Source organism: Myxocyprinus asiaticus, chromosome 6 (genome assembly GCF_019703515.2).
Source record: "Myxocyprinus asiaticus isolate MX2 ecotype Aquarium Trade chromosome 6, UBuf_Myxa_2, whole genome shotgun sequence".
Classification (NCBI taxonomy): domain Eukaryota; kingdom Metazoa; phylum Chordata; class Actinopteri; order Cypriniformes; family Catostomidae; genus Myxocyprinus; species Myxocyprinus asiaticus.
Window position 1 is genome coordinate 53290776 of NC_059349.1, and position 11726 is coordinate 53302501.

Here is an 11726-nt window from a genome sequence, read left to right on the forward strand (position 1 = left end):
ATGTATATTAAAATGAAGCTAAATGACCCACAGATGTGTTAGAGTTGAAAGTTATTCAAAATAACTAACATTTCAACTTTTGAGGGAATAATGTCCCAAAATCCACGTATGTGGACATCATGTTTATCAGCGTGCTGTCGCACGAAAAATGAAGGTATTTTCTAAAGCGGCATATCAAACGAAACTATAGACGCTCCTCTTTACACCCAAAACGTTTTCAATGAAAAAACCTAAAGGGATTTCTTACCAGAGGCACTTTTGTTGGCGCTGCCCATAGAAGCACTTTTGAAAATCTACGGCATGTTGGTGTGTCACGTGACTCGGTGCGGCAGAAGTTTAACCCTTAAAAGACAGTCTAAAATCTTGCAAACAGTATTCAGTTGCTTTTTAAATTCATTTTAATTATGCGTTGCTTATTGCGAAGCCAAAATACAACTACCACACATGTGGACGCAGGGTCACACAAGGTTAATCCAGAGCTGTACAGTGTGACCGTTTTGCTCGTATTTGATTTTAAAAGGATAATATGTAACAACACATTTTAACCCATAAGTTTCATTTCCATGCTGCTTGCGCAGCTGCACTCAAGAGTGCATGACAGATGCAAAAATGAGAGCAAAGGAAACTGATGTGAATATTTATAGAAATACAAATATAATTATATCAAAAAAGTCATAAAATATATATAGGAAATATATATGACCTGATATCAAAATTGTAGTCGTATTGCTTCCATTGTAAGTGCATTACTTAACATGCATGTCAAAATGATTAAAGTTGGTACTTTTCCTTCAATATATAAAACACATGGCTTATTGAACTGATCATGGATGTCATGAATTAATTTAAAATCTCTCTGGTGTCCAGGAGTTAGAGATGCGTAACGTTGAACTGGAGCGGCGAGTGCAGAACACAGAGCAAAACCTCACCTCTGCTCTGGAAGACCGCGATCGTGCTGAGAACGAGGTGCAAAGGGTCATTCAGATCCTCGATGTCAAGATCTTTGACCTCAACGATCTCCGACAGAGTCTGGTCAAACTGATCAGTAAATAATCTGATTGGAGCAGATCAGTCCTGGAGACGCGAGACTGTTAACGCTAATCCTGATGGCCGCTGCAAGAGGCACCTCATCCACTAGAGGGTGTAGTTCAGCTTTTCAAATAGTGTCTGTATGTGAGGGGGTGTGATGTGGCAGTTTACAGACACAATTTTCCCAGCTTTGGTTTCTCTAGTTTTGTTTCAAATTTGCACTGAACAATAGCTTTCATTAAAAGCATAGCAATAAATTTCAGTGGCGAGATTATGTTGGTACAGTGTGAAGGTTGACGTAATGGTACATTCTCACTATTGTCTTGTATGAATTGTGAGAAGCTTTATTTTTGATATACTGTTTGTCAAAAGCATGTAAGGCCACTTTACAGTACCACATAGAGTAATAAATCAGATTTCAATGACTGAATTATAGGTTATTTAATTGCCTGTGCCGTATTCAACAATTGGACAATATAATTTAATTCAGTATTGAACTTCGTATTATGCTAATGTTACATACGATTTCATTTTTTTAAAACCATATCCACAAGTTTTTAGCAAAGACTAGTGACTAAAACTAAAAACAAAGCTTTTGGGAGATATAAGCAAAATATGACTTTGTCCGCACTAATACGTTTTCACCCGAAAGTACGTTTTCCAAAGTCGGAGAGAGTTTTCGAAATGCTCCATTTTCGGTGGAGGAAAACGTAATTTCTAGTGTGGATGAGAGGCGTAAACGTATCAAAACTGATGTGTTTTCAAACTTAAACGTATCAGTGTGGATGTGGTTTAGGAATTTTCGAACAAATTCATATTAGTTAGGGATGCACCAATGTATCTGCTGCTAATATTTATTGGCCAATTACTGACCAAATTAAAACCATCGGCAAATGGTTTTAAGCATGAAAACGCTGATATGAAAAAACGATGTTAATTTTTACTTTTTTTTCCCCAATTTGGAATGGCCAATTCCCAATGCGCTCTAAGTCCTTGTGGTGGCCTAGTGACTCGTCTCAATCCGGGTGGCGGAGGACGAATCTCAGTTGCCTCCGCATCTGAGACCGTCAATCCGCGCATTTTATTTTGTGAAAGTAGAGCACGTTACCGCGGAGATATAGCGTGTGTGGAGGCTTTACGCTATTCTTCGCAGCATCCGCTCATCGCACCACGCGCCCCACTGAGAGCGAGAACCACATTATAGCGACCACAAGGAGGTTACCCATGTGACTCTACCCTCCCTAGCAACCGGGCCAATTTGGTTGCTTAGGAGACCTAGCTGGAGTTACTCAGCACACCCTGGATTCAAACTTGCGACTCCAGGTGTGGTAGTCAGCAGCTTTACTCGCTGAGCTACCCAGGCCCCCCTCGATGGTTCATTTTTAATTAATTCACATTTTCAATCAACACACTTTGTAAAAACTCTTTGAATTTAAATGCACAATCCAGAAATAATGATAGCCACAGAATCTAGAGGGGTTGGAACTCCTAAGAACATGTAATAATTAATTTATAATCATTCTTATTCTCACATTAATAAGGAAAACCGTCATTACAGACTTGAATGTTGTGAAAGTGGCACTTACCTATACATGATGAGGTAAAACCATCCAAAACGCATTGAAACCAGCAAACTTTGACTTCTGAGACATTGGTATGGTATCCATTAAGGCTTCACGATTGATTAAGATTGAAATCACAATATGGTCTTATGTGATTACAAAAGCTTGAATTGCTGCGTTTAAAAAATAGACCACAATCAGTGCTTCAGTCAGCATTGTGTAAGCAAGCGGCGCCCTCTAGTGGTATGGATGACATTTTCCATTATCCATTACACCACAATAGAACTGAAAAGACAGTTTTGTTCCTTAGAAAAGTCCACACACCCCTGTTAAAACAGCAGGTTTTTGTGATGTAAAAAATGAAACAAAGATAAATCATATCAGACTTTTTGTACCTTTAATGTAAAAATTACAACCTATGCAATGTCACTGAAAACCAAAGTGACACATTTCAGAGAAAAAAAAATATATAAAACTTAGAATAACCTAACTGCAAGTGTGCACACCCTTTTATAATTGGGTATGTGGCTGTGTTCAGAATCAACCAATAATCAAGCTCATGTGAAATAGTACACACCTGTCTTCACCTGAAGTGACTCTGATTAACTCCAAATAAATCTCAGCTGTAATTGAAGGATTTTTCTGACATCTTCTTGATTGCATGCTACAACAAGAGCCATGGGCCACAAAGAGCTTACAAAGCATCAACGGGATCTCATTGTTGAAAGGTATCGATCAGGTGAGGGCTACAAAAACATTTCCAAGGCATTAGATATACCATGGAACACAGTGAAGACAGTCATCAACAAGTGGAGAAAGTATGGCACAACAGTGACATTATCAAGAACAGGACATCCTTCCAAAATGTATGAGAATACAAAGAGAAAACTGGTCAGGGAGGCTGTCAGGAGGCCTACAGCAACATTAAAGGAGCTGCAGCTCTTTCTGGCAAGTACTGGTTGCTCCCTACATGTGACAACTATCTCCCTTATTCTTCATCCGTCTGGGCTATGGGGCAGGGTGGCAAGACGCAAGCCTTTTCTGACAACAAAAAAACATCCAAGCCCAGCAAAAACCTATATACAGTCTCCCAAAACCATGTGTAAAAATGTGTTATGGTCTGATGAGACCAAGATTGAAGTTTTTGCCCAAAATTGTAAAAGACATGTTTGGTGCAAAAACAACACAGCACATCAGCAAAAGAACACCATACCCACGGTGAAGCATGGTGGTGGCAGCATCATGCTTTGGGGCTGCTTCAGCTGGAACTGGGGTTTTAATGAAGGTGGAGGGAATAGTGAATAGCTCCAAGTACCAGTCAATTTTGGCACAGAACCTTCTGGCATCTGCTAGAAAGCTGAAAATGAGGAGATCTTTCACCTTTCAGCATGATAGTGATTCAAAGCACACATCCAAATCAACAAAAGAATGGCTTCAGCAAAAAAAGATGAATGTTTTGGAATGGCCCACCCAGAGCCCAGACCTGAATCCTACAGAAAAACTGTGGGGGGATCTGATGAGATGCCCTCGCAATTTGACAGATCTGGAACATTTTTGCAAAGAAGAGTGGGAAAATATTCCCAAGTCAAGATGTGCCAAGCTAATAGACTCTTATCCAAACAGACTGAGTGCTGTAATAAAATCAAAGGGTGCTTCAACTAAGTATTAGTTCAGGGATGTGCACACTTATGCAGTTATGTTATTCTAAGTTTATTTTTATTTTTTTTCTCTGAAATGTGTCACTTTGGTTATCAGTGGCATTGCATAGGTTGTAATTTTTACATTAAAGATGCAAAAAGTCTGATAAGATTTATCTTTGTTTCATTTTTTACATCACAAAAACCTGCTGTTTTAACAGGGGTGTGTGGACTTTTATATCCATTGTAGTTTACATTTCTGTGGAATTGTCCAAGATATGCATAATATGAATTTGTGATGTTATATTATAGTTTTGTTGTTCTGAACTGCAAAAACACATGCAAAAAAAGTGTAAAACTTTTTTTTTCTTCACATCAATCATCATGCTATATTTAGCTTTTTCTCTTCTTTTATCTGCTATTTATCTTTCCTCGTGGCGCGCTCTAAACTTTCTACAGATCCAATGTTCAATGGCAATTATTTATTGTTAGAACAATAAAAGGCTTTTGCACCTTTTTGTACATTTTTAAAACATAACTGCTGAGCAAAAAAGTGATCTTATGACAAAATGAGGCAAGTGGCAAAATATTTGTATTGGTTTCGGCATCGGCCAATAGTTTTTTTTGTTAAAATTGGTATCGGCCAAAAAATGTAATATCGGTGCATCCCTAATATTAGTAAAAAAAATTATAAAAATGCATTAATTTCACTATGTTTACGCCTCAAATCCACACTAGAACAGAGTTGTCCTCGACCAAGTGTTTCAAAATTGCTCTGCATTACTGCATATTTCGGAAAATGATGATATTATGAAACTGAAAATTGAGTTTTCAAACTGAAAGGGATTAGTATGGCTGTAAAGGGGTAGTTGACCCAAAACTATCTCTTTAAGATGTTGTTTACTGGTTTGGAAAGAGTCGCCAATGAGCTTGTGCCATTGATTTTAATTATTTATTTTCTTTTTCGAAATGTAATCAGTATGTTCATTATTCTGTTATATGAAGTGGATGTGCTGTGCAGTATAGCAGTATCACAGCTGGGAGTGTGAATACCAAAGACCAGCTTGAATGTGGCAGCCGAACACCTCTATATATGTTCATAATGTGGAATGTTTAGTATAGAGGACAGCGTTCATATAAAGCATTATATAGTATTTGCATTGGATGAAATATACAAGTAGGTAGAAATAAACAATTGCTCTGTTATTATAGGATGTTAAGATATTCCTTGAGTTCACAGGGAATTTATACTTGATAAGAAAAGCTGTAGATCTCCATTGAGGAATGGACTTTGCTGAATCTAGTCTGTTATGTTAGTGATGCTGTTGCTTTTGTTTTCTGGCTTCAAACATGAGCACGTTTACATGCACAACAATATGCTGATAACTTCCATACATCATCAGCTTATTCAAAAAAACAGATAACGCAAGAAAACTGTGTTTACACGAGACTTGAATTATCGGGTCAGAACGTAGACAGTCATGTGCACAACACATTGGATAAGCCGGTTAGGTAAAGCGCTAGAGGGTTTATGTTAGAGAGTCCAAATTTGGGTCAGTTACATTGGAGAGTATCCTCTATCAATGTGCCAAATTTCAGCAATTTCCTCCATATGGTTCTATGGGCTGCCATAGACTCCAAGAGCGGAAGAATAAGAAGGAAGAACACAGATACAATAGGTTAAATTTGTACCATTTTATCGTAAACACCGATAAAGGTGTTTACATGCAACGCAAAACCGAGTTATTAGGAAAAATTCTACGTGTACCGATCAGTTTATGCTTAAAATGTTACATGCAACCATTTAGGTGTTTACATGACATGTTGCCGGCTTATTAAGCATAATCGGTGTAAGATCTACATGTAAACACGCTCACTGTTAATCTAATTAAGCTATAAGCTGTATGGGTTTATGTAGTTGTGTATTGGATGTTGATGTTGCATTATACAGTATATTTGTTATGGCACAATAAGGCTACTAATGTATCGCAAGCCCTTTTGATATTTAAAAGTGTGCAGGTTATGAATTATATCTATAATTCAATGTTCAATTGTTAAAATGCTTGTTATTGGTATTAATACTAGTAAAAATGCTTGTATTTTATATCAGTAATTACAGTCATGGGAAAAAGAAAGTACACCCTCCTTAAATTCTATGGTTTTACATATCAGGATATAATAAAAATCATCTGGTCCTTAGCAGGTCTTAAAATTAGGTAAATACAACCTCAGATGAACAACAACACATGGCATATTACACCGTGTCATGATTTATTTCACAAAAATAAAGCCAAAATGGAGAAGCCATGTGTGAAAAACTAAGTACACCTTATGATTCAATAGCTTGTAGAACCACCTTTAGCAGCAATAACTTCAAGTAATCATTTTCTGTATGACTTTATCAGTCTCTCACATCGTTGTGGAGGAATTTTGGCCCACTCTTCTTTACAACGTTGCTTCAGTTCATTGAGGTTTGCGGGCATTTGTTTATGCACAGCTCTCTTAAGGTCCCACCACAGCATTTCAATCGGGTTGAGGTCTGGACTTTGACTGGGCTATTGATTATTTTCTTTTTCAGCCATTCTGTTGTAGATTTGCTGGTGTGCTTGGGATCATTGTCCTGTTGCATGACCCAATTTCGGCCAAGCTTTAGCTGTTGGACAGATGGCCTCATATTTGACTCTAGAATACTTCGGTATACAGAGCAGTTCATGGCCAACTCAATGACTGCAAGGTGCCCAGGTCCTGTGGCTGCAAAAGAAGCCCAAATCATCACCCCTCCACCACCACCGTGCTTGACAGTTGGTATGAGGTGTTTGGTTTTCGCCAAACATGGCGCTGTGCATTATGGCCAAACATCTCCACTTTGGTCTCGTGTGTCCAAAGGACATTGTTCCAGAAGTCTTGTGGTTTGTTCAGATTCAACTTTGCAAACCTAAGCCGTGCTGCCATGTTCTCTTTAGAGAGAAGAGGCTTTCTCCTGGCAACCCTTCCAAACAAACCATACTTATTCAGTCTTTTACTAATTGTACTGTCATGAACTTTAACATGCTAACTGAGGCCTATAGAGTCTGAGATGTAACTCTTGGGTTTTTTGCAATTTCTCTGAGCATTGCACGGTCTGACCTTGGAGTGAATTTGCTGGGACGTCCACTCCTGGGAAGATTGGCAACTGTCTTGAATGTTTTCCACTTGTGAATAATCTTTCTCACTGTAAAATGATGGACTTCAAATTGTTTGGAAACAGCCTTATAACACTTCCCAGATTGCTGGGCAGCAACAATTGCTTCTCTAAGATCATTGCTGATGTCTTTCCTCCTTGGCATTGTGTTAACACACACCTGAATGCTCCAGACCAGCAAACTGCTAAAACTTCAGCTTTTAGAGGTGGTCACACTTGCTGGCGATCAATTAATCAAGGGCATTTGATTAGCAGCACCTGGCTACAACTTAGCCTCTTAATGCCTATGGAAGCAGTAAGGGTGTACTTAGTTTTTCACACATGGCTTTTCCATTTTGGCTTTATTTTTGTGAAATAAATCATGACACGGTGTAATATGCCATGTGTTGTTGTTCATCTGAGGTTGTATTTACCTAATTTTAAGACCTGCTAAGGACCAGATGATTTTTATTATGTCCTGATACATAAAACCATAGAATTCAAGGAGGGTGTACTTTCTTTTTCCCATGACTGTATATTGCACTAGAGAAAACATTAATTCTTGATATTAAAAATGGATAAAAGTCATATTTATCCGTATAGCGCTTTTCACAAGACACATTGTTTTACAGAAAATGAAGCTGTGATGTCTTAAATTCCTCATTTCATTAATTGGTAAAATAAAAAACATAATTATTGATACCTGTAACTGTATTTTAACTAGTAGAATTTCGCAGTGATCTGTCATTCACTCTGTTCAAAACTCAATTACAGATATCTTTAATTTTGTATTAATTGAATGTCTAAATAATACAAAGCTATGTAATTATTTTTTACTAGAATTATAAATCAATAATTACATTGTTACTAGTGCAAATGTGCATTCTTGAAATCAACAATTGGTTTACAGCTAGTAAAAATGCAAATATTTGGTATCTGAAAATGTATTTTAATGTTAAATTTAGTATATCTGGAAATAGATTCTAGATGTCTTTAAATTGAAGATTAATTAAAACTATCTGAAAATGCTTTCGTACTAGTTACAATAGCATTATAGATATCTGAAATGAACATAGTTAAAACCAAATTTAAAAAATGTCAAAATATTAGCATTTTTACTAGTTGTAATTCAGTATTTGATATCAGGAATGGACATTTGCACTAGTAAAAATTGAATTATTGATTTAATGTTTTTTTAGTGCATTGCTGGTATGTGAAATTGGAATTTCGACTAGTTAGAAATTAATTATAGATATCTGTAAATGTGTTTTGAACAGGAGTGAATGACAGATTCTACTAGTAAAGATACATTTACGCACATCAAATATTATGGCTTTGACTAGTTGAAATTCCATTTTTGATATCAAGAATTAACGTTTTACTAGTGCATATGTAATTAGAAATATTAGCATTTTTACTAGTAGTGATTCCATTGCTGATCTCAAGAATTGGTATTTTTATAGAGAGAATTGTTTTTCATTTTCAATCATTCATGTCCTGCACATGATTAAATGTTGAAAGGTCTTGCAATAGCTGATGTGGCTTTTGATTCGCAGTATTATAAGTGCCAACTGTTTCTACCAGACTATTATTATTATTTGACAGGGTTAAGCACAAACAGCCCAAGCCACATTTGTATCGAGTTGTGGGCTTTCTTGCAGGCATTTACTTTTATATTTTATTCTTCGTACAGTACTGGAGTTACGTGTACTGCTTTGTATATTCTAAAATGAGAGCATGAGAGTTTTTGATTTGGGGAAGAATGGAGCTTTAAGTTTCAAAAAGTAGCCGTCTTTTCAAAGATGGTATTGAATCTTATAATGTGCATTTTTGCTTTGAAGTTAACAGATGTCTTACTCTAATGCGAGTCTTATTTTTCCACGGTCCCTGTTTTGTTTTTTGGAGGCATGCAATTTTAGATATTCTGTTCTTTGAACACTGCAAATATTCCAACAATAAAGGCTATATTATGGCAATACATTTCATTTGTACACTTTTAAGAGTCTGTTCATACAGTGCTGGTCAGCTAAAGCAATTGACAAGTTTCTCACAGTCATGGAAAATCGGGAATATCAGGCTTGGAAAAGTCATAGAAATGTATATAATGGCAGCTAGTTTAGTTGCTGGAAATTGCTCTGACAATGAAAAAATCTGTTTTTCCATGATGGCTGGATAGTATTTTATTGGGGAAATGTTGTTGGAACCCTCAATTGACCTGACCTTTTACTGGATTACTCAAAAGCAAACTTTACACTCGCTCAAGTTCAAAATAAAAATATGAAACCCTATAATGTCTGTTTGTTTAGCGTTTACTCATACAACTGAGTTCTGGTTGTGAATCAAACACTCATAGATGTGCTTTCTGTAAAATGACATTCTGTTGGAGTAACTCACTGAAAAGAAGTGGAAATGTGTCAGAAGCAAGAGGTTTGGGCCAAAACACCCCATCAATATATAATTATACACTTAAACCACAGACCTCATAGACTAAGGTGACCAGACTTCTGAAATGAAAAAACGGGGACATTTCTAGTTCAGTGGTAAATATGTCATTGAAATTTCACATCACTTATCTATGATTTTAAAAAGGGGGACAATTCGGATGTTAAGTAAAACAAACAAAATTTTTGGCGGAACGTAACCGAAAACCGGAACAAAGTGATTTTCAGTTATTCCAGAGTGAAACGTTATTTTTAAATGCTGGTAACCGATTATAACCAGTTAATTTTGTTCCAATCATTTTTTTTCATGAAACTAGAGACCAAAAGGTTTATCACAGTTAATATTTTGGGACTACACCGCTTCATGTGCTTTGATCCTGAAGGAAACTGCTGCGTCACACATTTCTTTGTCTAATTGCCCGTTGTGGATGTTGCATTCTGTGAATAAAGACCTTTTTAAAAACTATGTATAATTACAAGGAAAACATGATGAGGCGAAAAGTACATTTCTGAGTTGTTTCCAAGTCTTCACTGAATTATTGTTAGATATGATGCATTAATACAGAGTTGATGTTGTCAGGTTTTGACTGAGAAGCAGATCTGTAAACATAATTATACTTGAACTGTTAATTAACTTCTATGCTGATAAATCCACCACACACACAATTTTTTTTGTGCTTATTTTTGCAAGGCAAGTGGATTATTTTGGGCTTGTTACTCTTGCGAGATCTGGTAACACTGCAACTGGTATTTCACCCACCCGTTTAGTGCAGAGTACTATTATTTTGAAAAGAACGTTATTAACCGTTCTTTTATTTTGTTCTAACCGGTAACCTTTTGGAAAGAAGGCTGCAGAACTTCTAAACCGGAACGAAAAAATACTGTTTTTGCTCGGAACGAACTGAAATGATAAACATTTAATTTTTAGTCCCTAATTTTGGCAATGGTGAATGCAGAAATGTGATGAACTATGGTATATCATACTCTTTTAAATATGTCTCGATGAGAAAAATTTGGATATGGAGGTAAATTTGGTCCTACAAGAAAATTGGCCCCAGGGCCCTTGCTAGTCATAATCCACCCGATATCATGGACCTCTTTTTCTTAATTATACCATTTTGATCAACTCTTATGCATTATGATGCTTCTTTTCAGTCACTTGTTTCCCAGCAAGGCACAATGTAATTTATGCTGTAATGTGCTGACTTCCATTTATTGTTATTTGCAGATACTTTATTCACGTTATTAATGTCTTATTCTTATTTTATATATTATATATGTGCCTCACCTCCAAGCTGGTAACAATGATGATGACAAAACTGGCAAACAAGTAATCTGTAAAGGAACATGAATGACTTAAAGCTGCTATAGCGAGCAGCCCCCTCTGGTGGTCAAAATAAACAGCACACTGTAAACCGTGTTGCCGCTAGGCTTCAATAGGGGCTTTCTTGCTATGTATTTTCACTTAGTGGCTGTTTTGAGCGTGCAATAAAAATGGGGACATTTCCAGGGACAGACCGTCAAAAACCAGGACAGCTGGTCACCCTATCATATACCATAATTGAAATATACCCGAATGATAATTGTTTGTATCATTTTATTCTGTTAAATTCTAGGCATGTGTTACTGAGCTGTTAAATGCATACCAAACATGCAGTAGTTTTTGATTAGTGAAAACTGTATATGAATATACATGAAAATAATAGACACCACACTGTTTTCGGATGGTTAGAAGAAAACTTTAAATGCACCCCTAAAAACTAGGCAACAAACATTGCCCTGTAATAAAGTGAGTTTCTTCTCCTGATGGACATATAAACATCTACATGAAGAAAAAGACAAGAACACTGAAATTGCATTAGTTGCTCTAATGAAAAGAATACAAATTCAAGGCAAC

The 11726-nt window shown here is 36.5% G+C and overlaps 1 protein-coding gene across 1 annotated transcript in view; it reads left to right on the forward strand.

Moving 5' to 3' along the window:
* The window catches only part of LOC127442685 (homer protein homolog 3), a 61556-nt gene extending 58623 nt beyond the window's left edge, over positions 1-2933 (forward strand). Inside the window, exon 10 of the mRNA XM_051700884.1 lies at positions 868-2933. Coding sequence (XP_051556844.1) covers positions 868-1053 — 186 coding nt within the window. The 3' untranslated portion in view covers positions 1054-2933. The remainder of the gene's footprint in view (positions 1-867) is intronic.
* Positions 2934-11726: the final 8793 nt, after the last annotated feature.